Raw genomic sequence first — 15,342 nt, forward strand, 5'->3', positions numbered from 1 at the left:
CGAGGGCCGGGCCCGCGCCGCCGCAGCGCGCACCCGCGGCCCCGGGACAGGGTCTGGGGGCGGCCCCGGCGCGGCGCACCCCGCGCACGGACGATGCCCATTGGCTGGCGCCGCGGCGCCCGCGACCAATGGCGGCAGCGCCCGCTTAACCCCTCGTGCGCCGCCCGGCGCCCCCCGGGTGAGCCCCCCGCGGGAGGAACCCGGGCCCGTCCGCATCCCCATCCTCATCGCCATCCCCATCCCATGCCCGTCCCCGTCCCCATCCTCATCCTCATCCTCATCGTCATCCTTCTCCCCATCTCTGATCCCAATCCCCATCCCTGGTCCCGTCCTCATCCTCATCCCCATCCTCATCCTCACCCTTACCCCCATACCCGTCTCCGTTCCCATCCCCATCCCGGTCCCCATCCCCACCCCATCCATCACCCCCATCCTCATCCCATCCAACATCAGCCCAGCCCCACCCGCATCCCCACCCCGACTCCATCTCCATCCTCATCCTCATATCCCCATCCCCATACCCCTCCCCATCCCATCCTTACCCTCATCCCCATCCTCATCCTGGTCCCCATCCCTGTCCCTGTCCTCATCCCGATTCCCGTCCTCACCTTCACCCTCACCCCATCCCATCCCTGTCCCCTTCTCCATCCCCATCCCCATCCCTGTCCGCATCCCATCCCCATTCCCATTCCATCCCTGTCCCCATCCCCATCCTCATCCCGTCCCCATCCTGTCCCCATTCCCATCCCCATCCCCATTCCCATCCCGTCCCCATCCCCACCCCATCCTCACCCCATCCCTCGCCAGCCCAGCCCCACCCGCATCCCCACCCCGACTCCATCCCCCCCACACCCTCGCCCCCCCCCCCCAGATCCCTCTGCCCCTCCCCAGCACCCTCCCCATCCTGGGTGCTGGGTGCCACCGCCGGCACCGGCCCACGTCCCACGGTGCCAGCCCGGACCCCCGGCACCGGCCCAGACCCCCCCCGCTCCAGCCCGAATTCTCCAGCGCCGACGCCATCCCAGTGCCACCCAGCACCCCCGGCCTGGGGAGGGGACACATCCTGCCCTGGGTCCCCGCCGAGGGGCACCCCTGGGTGCTGCCACCCCCCCCCCGAAGCGCGTGGCCGTGGCTCTGCCGCCCGGGTCTATTTTTAGATCCCAAACATTTGTGCCGCTTTTTGGGTCCAAAATTAGAGGGAAAGGAGCCGGAAGAAAGCGCCCGGAGATGATGCGGCTTTTTCTGGGGGGAGGGGGCAGCAATTAAAGGGGACCCCCTGCAACCCGCGCGGGGTGTCCCCAGGGTGCCCCTCGCCCCGCTGTCACCGTCCCCTGGCTGCTCCCTGCACCCAACACGCGCTCCCCCCCAGCCGGGTGCCACCCTGTGCTGTGTCCCCCCCCTCCGCCACCGTCCCCCCCCCCCCCCCGCCGACAGCGAATTTTGTCCTTCGTCGCCCTCGATTTCCCCGCTCTAATCCGGGTGCTAATCCCAGCCCAGCACCCGCTGCCCGGGAGGCCCCCACCCAGCACCCCGAGCTCCCCGGCCCACCCGGGGGGTCCCCACTCGGGGGGCTCTGGGCATCCCTGGGGGGGACCCGGCCGTGCTGGGGGCAGCCGCGCAGCACCGTGGCCTGGTGGGTGCCGGGCAGGATTGGTGCCGGCTGCGGGCGTGTGCGTTACACGGGTGTGCACGCGTGCCAGCACGCGCACACGGACAGGCGGGCACGCACGTGCTGGAGGGCACACGCATGCTGGGGACACGTGCACACGTGTGTGCACCCCCTGCTCGTGCACGCGTGCAAACCCCCCTGGTTCGCGTGTGTGCACACACGTGTGCAAACCCCCCCTGGTTCACGTGTGTGTGCACACGCATACAAACCCCCCTGGTTCACGTGTGTGCACACGTGTGCAGACCCCCCTGGTTCACATGTGTGTGCACACGCATACAAACCCCCCTGGTTCACGTGTGCACACACGTGTGCAAACCCCCTGGTTCACACGTGTGTGCGCACACGCGTGCACCCGCTGTACTGGTTCATGTTCCCCGCGGCGTGGGTGGCCGCCACGCACGCCCAGGCGTGTGCACACACACGTGCACACACGCTACACGCTTACCCTGCGTGCCCGGCCACGGATCTCCGGCTGTGCTGGCACAGGTCAGGCAGGGTGCTGGGGTTCCAGGGTGTCGGGGTGCTGGGGTACAGGGTCAGGGTGTGCCAGGGTGCTGGGGTACGGGTACCCCGGGGTGCTGGGGTGCTCTGTACCGGGGTGCCAGGATGGCAGGGAGGCACAGTGACATGGTGACGCACTGCCAGGGTCACTGGGGGCTGCTGTGCCAGGACGCTGAGGTACCGGGGTGCCAGGGTGCTGCGGTGCCAAGATAACGGGGTCCTGGGGTGTCAGGGTGCTGGGGTGCCAGGATGATGGGGTGCTGGGGAGTCACACTGTCAGGGTGCTGGGGTGCCAAGATAACGGGGTCCTGGGGTGCCAGGGTGTTGGGGTGCCAGGGTGTTGGGGTGTCAGGGCATACCACTGAGGCCCCCCCAGCACCCACCACGCTGAGTCCCCCGGGCCTCTGGCTGGGCTGGGGGGGGGGGCCAGCAGCCAGCCCTTTTTGGGGGGCAGGATGTCCCCGGGGGGGGGATCCCGGTCTGGGGGCTGCACGAGGGTGCCCTGGGCACCCACGTTTTGGGGGTCCACATGGGGTGGGTGCCAGGGAGGCTCCCCAGCACAGCCAGGGCAGAGGGGCTGGGGGTGTGCGGGGTGCCCCTGGGGCTGGGGGGGTGAGCTGGGGGGGGGACTCCCTCTGGCTGTAGGGTGGCACGGGGGGTGGGGGGGGGACAGGATGCTCAGAGCCCGGGCCCCGAATTATTGACGCTCCCTGCCTCAGTTTCCCCAGGGAGGAGAAGACCCTTCAGAGCCCCCCCCACAGTCAGGGGGCCCCCCGTGTGCCGGGGCGAGGGGGTGCAGAGACCCCGCTCCCCTTTCTGGACACCCGGAGCTGGGGAGCGATGCGGGGTCCCCTCCTGGCTCGGGGGGTGCTGGCAGGTGGCTCTGCACCTCCTCACCGCGGGGCACCCCCAAAACACCGGGGTACTGGGGGGGCGGGTCAGGGTGGCTGAACCCCAAAAACACCGCGATGAGGGAGGGGGGAGGAAGCGACTGGTGGGGTCGGGGGACACCCAGTGAGGGGTGGGCACCCAGTGAAGGGTGCCCTGGGGGACCCCGGGGCTGCCCCCACCTTGGGGAGCAGGGGACGGAGCGGGGGCACCCGCGGGGGGACGCGGGGCAGGGTGGGTGCCCCGGGGATGCTGGGGACCCCCCGCTGCAGGCTGACGGCTGTGCGCTGGGGAAACTGAGGCACGGAGCGTGGCGGTGGGGCACTGCCCCGATCCCAGTTGTTCCATTGCTAAACTGGGAACAAGGAAAGTGGTACTGGGCTGGGGGTGGGCAGAGCGTGGGGGTCTCTGTGGCCCCTCTGAGCGGCTCCCCCCAGCCCTGCGCATCCCCCTGCGCCCACCCCCGTCCCCCTCTGCGCCCCCCACTGCACTGCTGCCCCCCTCCTCTCCTTCCCACCACCCCCCCGCTCCCCAAAACCCCCTCTTTGCCTCCTCACCCCGTGGCCCCCGAGGGGCCGCTCCCTCCCAGCTCCCCCCCGACCCCCCCAGTGCCCCCCTCATCCCCCCCTCACACCTTTGGGGAGCGACCGGGGAAACTGAGGCTCGAAGCGACGCCCGGGGCGGGTGCCCACCCTCCATCCCCCACCCCGAGGGGCTCCAGCCGCCCCCCCCCCCCCATCCCCGGGGTCCCACAGGTCCAGCAGGGCGGGGGGGGGCGCGGGGGGGCCGTGCCCCCGGTCCCGCCGCGCTGGCGGGAGGTGCTTAGGACCCAGCAGCCGGGCGGTGCGGAGCATCCCTCGCCGCAGCGGCTCCGGCCCCAGCATCCCCGCCCGGCCCCGGGACCCCCCCCAACCCCGGGCCCCCCCCCGGCCCGGCCCCGAGCCCCATGCAGCCCCCCCGGGTAGGTGCCGAGGCCGAGCCGCCCCACCGCGACCATGCTTGGGGGGGGGGGGGGGGGGGGGGGGGATGCGGCCTTGGGGGGGGGACGGGGAGCGGGGGAGCCCCCCCCGGGGTGGCGAGCGGCGGCAGGGGAGGGGGAACCCCCTGCCAGCACCCCCTGCCTGCACCCCCTTTCCATCAGCATGGACGCCCCCTCCCCAGGGCTCTCCGGGGTGCAGGGGATGGGGACCCCCCTCCCCGCCGGGGGAGCACCCATGGGTGGGGGGGGGCTCTGGGGTGGCCCCCAGCCTCCCACCCGCTCCTCGGGCTCCGCTCCGCAGCCGGTGGCACCCATGGGGGTGGGCAGGGGGTGCAGCACCCGCCCCGGGGCCGGGCTTGGCGTTGGGGGGGGGGGGGTCACGCACAGCCTTCAAAGCGCAAGGGGTGAACCCAGAGCACCCAGGGGTGCCACTGCCCCCCCCCAACCCCCCCACCCCTCGTGGTCCCTGGGCTCTGGGTGCAGGATCCCGCTGGGGTGTTTTGGGTTGAAATGCTGGAGTTTGGGGGCTTTACCCCCAGAATTGCTGATTTTTAGAGGGAACGAGGCTTTTGGCTGAGAAGGGAGTTTGGGGGGGTCGTGGGGGGAGACCCGGGGTTGCAGCTGCGGGGGTCTCACGGGCCCCCCCGCAGTCGTGCCCCCCGCTGACCCCTTGCCTCCCCCACAGGTGCTCGGCGCTGCCTGGCGGCGAGGAGCTGGGAGCTGAGGGGGGGCCGGGGGGCACCCCTGGGTGCTCCGGGTGCCACCGCCGCGGCAGCACCCACCCCGGGGCCGGCGGCGGGCGGCGGGTGGGCGAGGATGTGACCCCCCAGCGATGCCCGGCCGCCCCGAGGATGGGCGATGGGCCGGTGAACGCCGGCGCGGCGGCACAAGATGGAACCCTCCCTGCCCGCCCCGTGGGGCTGGAACGGGTCTAGGGCGGCACGGGGGGTCCCCATGCCCCCCAACGGCACGGCCGACGGCAAACCCAAAGACGTGGCCTCCAGATCGGTGGGGCTTTTCTTCATGCTGCTGCTCGACCTGACGGCCATCGTGGGCAACGCCGCCGTCATGACCGTCATCGTGAAGACGCCGGCGCTGCGCAAGTTCGTCTTCGTCTTCCACCTCTGCCTGGTGGACTTCTTGGCTGCCCTCACCCTGATGCCGCTGGAGATGCTCTCGGGCTCGGCCGTCTTCGACAGCCCGGTTTTCGGCGAGGCCATGTGTCGCGTCTACCTGTTCCTCAGCGTCTGCTTCATCAGCATGTGCATCCTCTCCATCTCCACCATCAACGTGGAGCGGTACTACTACGTGGTGCACCCCATGCGCTACGAGGTGAGGATGACGGTGGGGCTGGTGGCCTGCGTCCTGGTCGGCGTCTGGCTCAAAGCCGTGGCCACCTCCCTCGTCCCCGTGCTGGGCTGGTTGTCCCCCGACCGCCCGCCGGCGCCTGCCGGCCGCGGCTGCTCCTTGCAATGGAGCCGCGGTCCCTACTGCAAGTTCTTCGTGGTCTTCTTCGCCGCCTTCTACTTCCTCCTGCCCCTCCTCATCATCGTGGTGGTCTACTGCAGCATGTTCAAGGTGGCGAGGGTGGCCGCCATGCACCACGGCCCCCTCCCCACCTGGATGGAGACGCCGCGGCGCCGCTCCGAGTCGCTCAGCAGCCGCTCCACCATGGTCACCACCTCGGGAGCCCCTCGCACCACCCCGCAGAGGACGTTCGGGGGGGGCAAAGCGGCCGCCATCCTCCTGGCCGTGGGGGGCCAGTTCCTCTTCTGCTGGTTGCCCTACTTCTCCTTCCACCTCTACACGGCCCTGAGTGCCCAGCCCCTGGTGGGGCCAGCGGCCGAGACCGTGGTCACTTGGCTGGGTTACTTCTGCTTCACCTCCAACCCCTTCTTCTACGGGTGCCTCAACCGGCAGATCCGGGGCGAGCTGGGCCGGCTCCTGACGTGTTTCTTCAAGCAGCCGCCTGAGGAGGACCTGCGGCTGCCCAGCCGCGAGGGCTCCATCGAGGAGAACTTCCTCCAGTTCCTCCAGGGCACCGGCTGTCCGGCCGAAGCCCGGCCTCGCACCCCCAGCCCCAAGCGGGACCAGGCCCCCGTGGATTTTCGCATCCCGGGGCAGATCGGCGAGGAGGGGGGCGAGGGGCCGGAGAGGCGAGGCGGGGACGGGGGCTACGCGGCGGCGGTCGCCTCGCCCAGAGCCGAGCTGTAGCGTTGGGGAAGGGGCTGTGGGGAGCAAACATGGCTGCCAGGGGAGAGCTGGTCTGTGCGCCTCGCTGGGCTGGGGGGGGACACGACCGGGGGTCCCGTCACGCTCGCCGGGGGGGGTCCGCGGGGTGGTGGGGAGGCCGTGGCGTGGCGGGGGGGAGCGGGGGGGTCGCTGGCATGGCGGGGGTCCTCACAGGGGGTCCCCCGGCCCCCCCTCGTGCAGCCCGGTGAGGGGGGGGGGGGGAGCAGGGCGGACCCCGTGCTGCGAGGCCCTGCGGTGCGGGGCCCCCTCCCTCCGGGGTCACCCCGAAGCCCTGCGGCCGAGGCCTGGCCCTCCCGGAGGGGGTGGGTGCGGGGACGGAGACCCCACTCGTGGGGTGGGTGCGGGGTGGGGGGCTGGAAGCGGGCCGGGGGCCTGCGTGGGGTTCGCCCCCCCCGAAGACTACATCTCCCAGCATGCCCCGCTCCACCGAGGCGGAAGTAAGGCTCTCCGCCCGCCTCCCAGCATGCCCCGCTCCACCGAGGCGGAAGCGGGGCGGTTCCCTCCCCACTCCCGCCACGCCCCCGGAAGTCCCGCCTCCCGGAGGACTGCATTTCCCGGCGTGCCCCGCGGCGGAGAGACCGGATATCCGGCACCGCCTCAGGAACCGCCCGGGCCGAGGCAGGCGAGAGCCGCAGCCCCGCACCGGCCCCGCTCCCCTCCCCGCTCCGCTTCCCGCTCCGCTTCCCGGCGGCCGGGCCGCCCCCCGCCCGCCCGCCGCCATGGGTTGTACGCTGAGCGCCGAGGACAAGGCGGCGGTGGAGAGGAGCAAAATGATCGACCGCAACCTGCGAGAGGACGGCGAGAAGGCGGCCAAGGAGGTGAAGCTGCTGCTGCTCGGTGAGGAGGGGTCTGAGGGGGGGTCTCCGGGGGGGGGGGGTGAGGGTCTCCCGGCCTCGGGAGGGGGCTGGGGCGGGGGATGGAGGCGGCGGAGGTTTGGGTCTGTCACACACCGAGAAGCGGCCTTGGGGGGCGGGGGAGGCTTTGGCGAGGGGTTTGTGGGGTCTCCCGGGCTCGGGAAGGGGCTTGAGGGGCTTGGGGAGGGGGCTCGGGGGGGCCGGGGCGTCCCCGGGGCCCGCAGGGGTTTGGGAGGGCCGGGGGGGGCTGAGGCTTTGTGAGTTCTGCGGGGCATGGGGAGGGTGAAGCAGCCCCTGGGGAGGGGGCTTGGGGCTTTTCCAGGGCTCGGGAGGCCTTTAGGCGGATCCGAGGGGGTCTTTGAGGTGAGGAGGGGATGCGGTGGGGATAGGGATGGTGAGGGGGGCTGGGGAGGGTCCTGAGGTGTGAGGATGATGAAGGGCTGGGGCAGGATCCCAGCAGGAGGCTAGGAGACTGGGGGCTCCAGGGTGGGCTGGGACGAGGCTGCTTGGAGTGACAGCTCTGCCTTGGTGTTGCCAGGGGCTTCTTGGCTCTCCACGAGGTCCCACCTCACCCCACCACGGGTCCCTGATCCCCTCCCCAGGGCCAGGGTGGAGGTGATGGCCTGTCCTGCCCTCACGGGGGTCGAGGGGAGGGGGCTGCTCTCCTGGGGGGTGGCTTTTTCCTAGCCAGCCGCTGCCTGATGAAATACCTCTGCTGCTTCCAGCCAGGATGTTCCCGGTGCTCCCTCCTGGCTGCTCCGGGGGCCGGTCCCTCCCCGGGGGCTTTGGGCTGGGGCTCTGAGAGCAGAAGGTGCTCGCCGGGCTGGCGTAGGCGTCCTTTCATCTTCGGGTTCGTGGGACGGAGAAGGAAGGGAGCACTCGTGCTCTTAGGTGGATACAGAGATTGTATCGCTGTTAAGCTGTTTTCTTCTTAAGGGATCATGGAATTAAATCCTTTTGTCAGGTGAAAACGCTGCCTGGGCGCCCGTGTTTCTTGGGCTGGAAGCTCCCACGTGGCACGTGAGCTGCCACGGCAGGGCTGTGGTAGCCGCTCGGAGCCTTGCGCTGCCACTGATCCCCTGACAGGATCTGGCTTTGCGCGGAAGGTGGTTTCAGCTCGGTGTGCCCTGCCGCCGCTGAGCTGGTTCTGCAGAGCTGGCAGGGGTGCGGAAGCAGCGTCGTGGTCGCTGCCCCGCTGCAGTCTCTGTGCCTACAGACAGCTGAGAAAGGAAGCGTCGCTGCGCCGCGTTTTGAGTTTTTTCCGGCTAAAATGCATTCATGGGTTTTGAGAAGAGCTGAGTGGAATATTTCTCCTTCGGAGAACTACGGGTTCTCTGCAGCGGAGAAGTTTTGCTGCGTTTGGTGCGCGCTTTGGTGGCCACGTTTAGAAGTTCTCCTGGGTGATACCCAGAGCGCAGCGGAGGCAGAAGCTGCCCGTGCCTAACGTCTGCCGGGTACCGACCGGCGCCTGTGCCCTTCCTGTGCAGCCTGGAGCGAGCTCCGGACCAGGTGGCTCGGTGCGGGGCGGCGGGTGGGCTGCTTCCTCCTCGGACGTCGCATTGGGTTTTTTGGTTCCGCGGACGTTTTCCATCTCGGGGGAGACAGATTGGGTTTGTGAGGACCAGAACAGCGGTGTCCAGTGTCTCCTGTTAGGAAGGGTCGTGCTAACGAACAGTTCCGCTTGCCAAGCGATCCCTGTCCCAGGAATACTTGTTCTTTTCCACTTAACCTGTTTCCACTGGTGCCCATGCGAGAGGTGCTTCGAGTGCCTGTGTAGGAAACTTCCTGGCTCTGTGTCGAGATAATCCTTTATTCTCCAGGGCCTTGTTTTCGTGTCAGTAAGCAAAAGTTGCTCATTCTCTGGATGGAATAATTCTTCCTTCATATTTCTGTATGCTGGGTTTTTTTCTTCATGGTATGACATTCTTTGTGGCAGTCATGAAAAGGCGCCGAGGGCTTCGGGGCCAAGACTGTCTGACTTCGTCGGCAGCTGACCGAGTGGAGGGAGCATCTAAAAGCTTGTACAGTGATTGGGTTCAAAGCACCAGAGACCAGGCGAGGCTTTTAAAAGTACAGGCAGCAGCTGCCTTTCGGGCTGCCCTTGACTTTGGATGGAAGCAAAATACCTGGTTGCTGCGCTTCTGAGCGTGTCTTCAGGTAAGGGCTTGGGCACCTCGTTGCTCTGGAGAAGCTCGTCTGGAATAATTGGGCTTGCACGCAGCGTGACACTGGAGGAGTGATCTGTAGCTGCCCTGCTTTGGAAAAAAACCAAAATCCTTCTCTCCGATCAGGTTTGTGCCTGGCCGTAACCTGCAATCTCTCTCAAGTGTCGAGGCTTTCTGGTTTTGAAGCGGAGCGTGACGAACCCCGGTGATCACAGGGGATGCTGGAAGGTGCTCTCCCCGCGTGCAGCCCTGTTAATGTGCGGGTAAAGCAGAACAGCTAATGGCCAGAAGAAAAATATCTGCAGTGGGAACACACGGCCTTTCAGTAAGGCATCAAGAAGCTGATGGAAAAGTTCAGGAGGTTTTTTTCCATTGTTTGAGCAAGCATTTTTTTTTTAAATTTTCCTAACATAGTATTAAAATGTCGAGGATACGTAGTGTCTCGTTAACTGGTGGTGAGAGATCACGCAGCGGTTTACATAACCGGGGCGAGCCTCGTGCGGTACTGCTGATGCAGGGAAGTTGAGAAGAAATGTGTTTCTTTATCTGTAAAGTTTGGAGTCCCCACGCTCTTCCCCAGCTCGGTTAAAATAACTGCCCTGGTTCGGGCTTCGCAGGGTTATGTAGGTGAAGAAAAGGCTCGTGTTTGTGCAGAGGGTGGTGGTTCTTTCCCAGCTCTGCTGCTACCCCAGCCTGGGTGTTAGGAGAGCTTGGTGAGCTAGCGACGGACCCGAAATCAGGAGATTTGTGGTGTGTTTGACTTCCTCCCCCCTCCCTAAGCATCCTCTTTCCTTGGGCGGCAGAGGGAGGGGAGAGGGTTTTGGCTGGTTTGGTTTGCTCTCGGTAGCCGCGGGGTCCGTGGGGTAAAGGCCAGCCTGGAGCTGTTTGCGCGGCAGCTCCTCCGTGGGGACTTCGAGTCCCTTCGTGGTGTTCCCCTTTCACAACTCCGCCTGTTGAGCAACTCAGAAGCTTTTGGGTGTTTTATAAAACAAAAGTAAGGTTTTTTTATAAGACAAAAGTAAACCTGAGCGTTGAATGGAAATGGAAAGAAAAGGCTGAGGGAGCTGGGCTTGTTCAGCCTGGAGAAGAGAAGGCTGAGAGGGAACCCTAGAAATGCCTCTAAATAGCTGCAGGGTGGGGGTCAGGAGGACGGGGCCAGACTCCTTCCAGTGGTGCCCAGCGACAGGACGAGGGGCAACGGGCACAAACTGAAGCAGAGGAAGCTCAGCTGAAGATGAGGAAGAACTTCTTCCCTCTGAGGGTGACGGAGCCCTGGCCCAGGCTGCCCAGGGAGGCTGTGGAGTCTCCTTCTCTGGAGATATTCCAGCCCCGCCTGGCCGCGGTGCTGTGCAGCCTGCTCTGGGTGACCCTGCTTGGGCAGGGGGCTGGGCTGGGTGACCCACAGAGGGCCCTGCCAACCCCTGCCATGCTGCCATTCTGTGAGTGGCGACTGACCCAAGGCCACGCCGACCCCTGCGCGTGTGATCTGACTGTTCCATGTGCGAACGCCGTCGGCGGCTCCTCTTGAACCGGGTATGGTTTGAGTGACGGCACGCGCCGGTTCGCAGCAGCAGGTAAATGCTTTCTGCAGCAAAAACCAGCGCTGCTGGGAGGCTGGGAACAGCCTGGGAGCCCTCGCTCAGATCCCCCTGCGAAACACTGCCTCGGCCTCCGGGTCCTGCACCTGGGGAGGAACAACCTCATGCACCAGTACAGGCTTGGGGTGGACCTGCTGGAGAGCAGCTCTGCGGAGAGGGACCTGGGTGTCCTGGTGGACGACAGGTTAACTATGAGCTAGCAGTGTGCCCTGGCTGCCAAGAAGGCCAATGGGATCCTGGGGTGCATCAAGAAGAGTGTGGCCAGCAGGACAAGGGAGGTTCTCCTTCCCCTCTACACTGCCCTGGGGAGGCCTCATCTGGAGTACTGTGTCCAGTTCTGGGCTCCCCAATTCAAGAAGGATGAAGAGCTACTGGAGAGAGTCCAGCGGAGGGCTACAAGGATGGTGAGGGGACTGGAGCATCTCCACTACGAGGAGAGGTTGAGGGAACTGGGCTTGTTCAGCCTGGAGAAGAGAAGGCTGCGAGGGGACCTTATAAATGCCTACAAATATCTGAAGGGTGGGTGTCAGGAGGATGGGGCCAAGCTCTTTTCAGTGGTGCCCAGTGACAGGACAAGGGGCAATGGGCACAAACTGAGGCACAGGAAGTTCCGTCTGAACATGAGGAGGAACTTCTTCTCTCTGAGGGTGACGGAGCACTGGCCCAGGCTGCCCAGGGAGGTTGTGGAGTCTCCTTCTCTGGAGATATTCAAGACCTGCCTGGACGCAGCCCTGTGCAGCCTGCTGTAGGTGACCCTGCTTCGGCGGGGGGGTTGGACTAGATGACCCACAGAGGTCCCTTCCAACCCCTACTATTCTGTGATTCTGTGATTCTGTGAAAACCCCGCTCTGCAGGCGCAGGCACGCGGTGCTGCTGACGTAGAAACCTGCGGGATTTTTCCCCTTGGGATGAGCAGCCAAAATGGAGGAGGGCGCAGGAGCCCTTCCCGGTTAGTTTCGGTGCTAGCTGATATCCTTAGCTCCGCTCTCCAGCGCCTTTCCGAAGGTCTGGCGCGTCGTGCTGTGTCTTGGGGGGTGTTTTGTGTGACATCAAGTGACAAAGCTCGTTGCTGGATGCGCAGAGCTGTCCCGTTGCCACCTCCAGCCAGTTTGGCCGCTCGGCCCGGCCCGGCCTGTGCGAGTGGCATTTCCGCAGCTCCGGCTGCGCGGGTGCAGCCGCCGTTGAACTGTTCGTACCTGACCCACACCGTTATTCAGCCTGCTGCGATTTTTGTGGGTTTAGGTACTCTGTGTAATTATGCTGAAGCGTTCCTGCTAATTCATGCATAAATAATTAAAAGCGTATGTTTGGGCTAAAATAGCCCTCATCTACATAAGTAACCAAGCAAACTGCAAGCTCCGCTGCTCCTGGAGGCCTCAGCTCTGTTTCTGAGACTGATTTCTCCAACCGTTTTCTCCTCTCAAGTTCACCAAAGCTTCCTCAGCCCTGGTGCTGAGCGAGATTTGATTAGGTTTTGGTAGAACATAGACAACAGCCTTCTAGGGATGCAAATCAGGGGAAAGCTGTTGCTGCTATTTACGATACCGTTAACGAGAAGTAGCTTTTCGAGTAGCGCAGCTGCTGTGTCATGGGTCCCTATTTCGGAGGGACCACTGGGGTGTCGGACCTGGCAGCTCCGGAGCTGCTCGATGCCCTTTGGAGCAGGACGTGAAGCTTGGAGGTTGGGTGCGGGTCTCTGGCTCGGGTTGTCCTGGCCCTGCGGTGGTGGCAGCTGCTCCGAGCGTCCTCCCCGGCTGGAGCTGGTGTGGGGACCCTGCTCGGGGCACCTGCAGGGAGCCGTTGTCCTCCCTGGTCTGGAGCTTTCCCCTGAGGTACACGGCGTGTCCTGTGACTCGTGGCCACGTGAAGATTTTTCTCACGCCTGCAGCGGTCACGCTCAGCCCCGGGTTGTGTTTTCATGAGACAAAAATTAAAGATCTCAATCCAGTTAGCTCGAAGAGGCGACCGGTGGGAGTAGTGCTGAGATCGGTTCAGTGCCTGACTCCCAGCTTGGGCTGTGGAAGGTGCGCTTGAGGTCCGAGACGTCCCGATCCTCGTGCGGAAGGGTCCCGGCCGTCCGGCGACCGCTTCCCCGTGGGGAACGATCGAAGCACTTTGGTGGTGGGTCAGATCTTCTCTCTGAAGACACAGCGCTTCTTGTCTCTGTTTTGAACTTCTTGGAGGACCTGATGCACTTGTCCTCTACCGAGATGGAGGCAGTATCTGTCTCAGTGCTGGCGTTTCCCTGTCTTGAGATGTAAGAGCTACAGCTTACGGCGGTGTTCTCCCTCCTGCCTGGATGAGGATCTGGCACAACATCTCTGTGTACCTTCTGCTTGGTCTTCAGTTCTGCCCTTCGCTCACCAAAACCACATGTAGGGCAGGCAAAATGTTTCTTATCTACAGACCGTTCTGCAGAGTGGCTTCACCTCGCGGTTTCTTTGAGGAGTCGGCTGTGATTAATCAAGGCACCCGCAGCTCGGAAGAGAGACGGTCTTGCCGCGCTGGATGCTGCTGCGTAGGTGTGAACTTCTGTGTTCTGCACTGTGTCCCAGCCAGTGCCATGAGCCAGCTGTGGGGTGGGACTTTTGTCCGGCCGACAGCGCCTGGGTTGGGTGTACACCACGTGCTTGCGGACGGACAGGCGGACGAACGCGCCTGGGCCCAGCGCGGGGAGCTGAGGACAGGCAATTCTCAACGCGCAGCTCGGCTGCAGGCGGAGGGGCTGCCTGGGGAGCTGGGATTGCATCCCATCCTCCGAGAGCCCTCTGGACGTGGTTCAAGTTTCATTAAATTCTGAGGCGGAGCATTGAAAGAACTTTTCTTGGAAGAGGAGAGTGTGCTGTGAAGAAGAATTTTTTAATTAGAATGTGGCTTTTTTCCATTTTTTTTTTAAGCAGCTGTAGCTATAAAGACACGATGCTCTCTACTTGAGATACAGAAGACACTGGCTCCTTGTGCGAGTGGGATCCAGCAGCAGTCTCCTGATGACTGAGACAAGGTTTGCATCTGAAATGACCGGCAGATGCTGATTATTTTTCTAGCTTGCTCTTTGTAAGCCGGGCGGCGAGGCTCGGGTGATGCCACGCCTCCGCGCCGTCACCTTTTGTTCCCCCCTGGTACCAGCGATGGCGGCCGGCCGATGCCTGTCTCTTATTTCATGTTTTCTCAGTTGGTGTTTGGTAACTTCTCTGCCTCGTTTAACCTTCTCTCGTTACCAGGGTGGCACTGGCTGGGTTATCTTTGAAAACAAACAACGAGCGGGATCCGAGTTCTGGGGCGAGCGGAGGCGCCGGTGGAGCTCAGCCTCCTGGAGTTTTGTGTTTTGGGGTCTCCGTCTGCCGCCAGCTCCCTCGTGTTTGAGGAATGAGCCGCTCTCCCAGCGGGGGGAACTAATGCTCTGTTCCCCACCCGGCTGCTTATTTTGATAAGTGTTTTTTAACAACTCAAGGCTGTTGTCCCTGCATCAGATCCAGTGGGTGTCTGACTTTTTAAAAACAGGCACATCAGAGGAAGAAACTTGATACTTGGGAGACCGCACTGATGAAAACCTTCCCCAAACCCCTCTCTTCCCACCGCTCCCTCCCCTTCCAACTCATCTGTTGCTTTCTGAAATAACTCCCGTTTCATAGGCCTTGCTCGGCTACTGCTCTGTTGTCTTCCACCCATACTAGGACCTGAGCAGACCAGACGGTGCCTTTTTTATGCCCTAGCTCTGGGAGCATCCCCTGGTGTCAGTCCTGCCTGAGAGGGATTGGTCTTACTGCCCTATTTCGGGGCGTTTCAAAAAGCTGCTGCTGTGGAGTGCATCTTGGGGACAACTCTCGTGGCAGGGTAGGGAAGAGCTTTGCTGCGTTCGTGACGTGCTGCGGTGCTTCCCTGGAAGCCGCTCCCCACCCACAAACCCAGCTCTTAAAGAACATGAAAACGAAGGTCTGGGCGTAGGGAGCGGTAGGTGGGGAAGGGCCACCCAGGAGGCCCGGCCGGGGGGATGTTCGTGTGATGAGCAGCCAAAAGACACATCGCGGCGGCGTGTTGCGTGTCGGTGGGTGTCTGGGGTCCACGCTGCTCGACAGCAGGCGCAATTAGTTTAAACCACTCCCGGGAGTGGAGTTCAAAGAGCTGCAAAAACAACCGCGAATTGCAAGTCCCTGGCTGGCTCTTTGCTGCGTAGCTTAAAATGCAGCATAGGGCCCTGTTCCTGAAGAGGACGGTTGGGAAAGGATGTGAAGGTTGAAGAGGAGGGAATTTGGGACTCCCTTGGTGAGCATTTAGGACAGGGTCACAGAATCCCAGAATGGTAGAGGACGGAAGGGACCTCTGTGGGTCACCCAGCCCAGCCCCCTGCCCAAGCAGGGTCACCCAGAGCAGGCTGCACAGCACCGTGTCCAGGCGGGGCTGGAATATCTCCAGAGAAGGAGACTCCACAGCCTCC

At 64.1% G+C, this 15,342-nt stretch overlaps 2 protein-coding genes across 2 annotated transcripts in view; both read left to right on the plus strand.

The window, feature by feature from the left end:
• The first annotated feature begins 3,930 nt into the window (after positions 1-3,930).
• GPR61 (G protein-coupled receptor 61) lies at positions 3,931-6,252 on the plus strand. Its single transcript, XM_075443028.1, has 2 exons — positions 3,931-4,019; positions 4,723-6,252. Exon 2 carries the CDS (start codon positions 4,929-4,931, stop codon positions 6,249-6,251), a length of 1,323 nt encoding a protein of 440 aa, XP_075299143.1. The 5' UTR covers positions 3,931-4,019; positions 4,723-4,928; the 3' UTR covers position 6,252.
• Positions 6,253-6,859: 607 nt separating this feature from the next.
• GNAI3 (G protein subunit alpha i3) overlaps positions 6,860-15,342 on the plus strand; it is a 36,687-nt gene continuing 28,204 nt past the window's right edge. The window contains exon 1 of the mRNA XM_075442809.1: positions 6,860-7,127. Coding sequence (XP_075298924.1) covers positions 7,010-7,127 — 118 coding nt within the window. The 5' untranslated portion in view covers positions 6,860-7,009. The remainder of the gene's footprint in view (positions 7,128-15,342) is intronic.

Source organism: Opisthocomus hoazin, chromosome 25 (assembly GCF_030867145.1).
Source record: "Opisthocomus hoazin isolate bOpiHoa1 chromosome 25, bOpiHoa1.hap1, whole genome shotgun sequence".
Lineage (NCBI taxonomy): Eukaryota > Metazoa > Chordata > Aves > Opisthocomiformes > Opisthocomidae > Opisthocomus > Opisthocomus hoazin.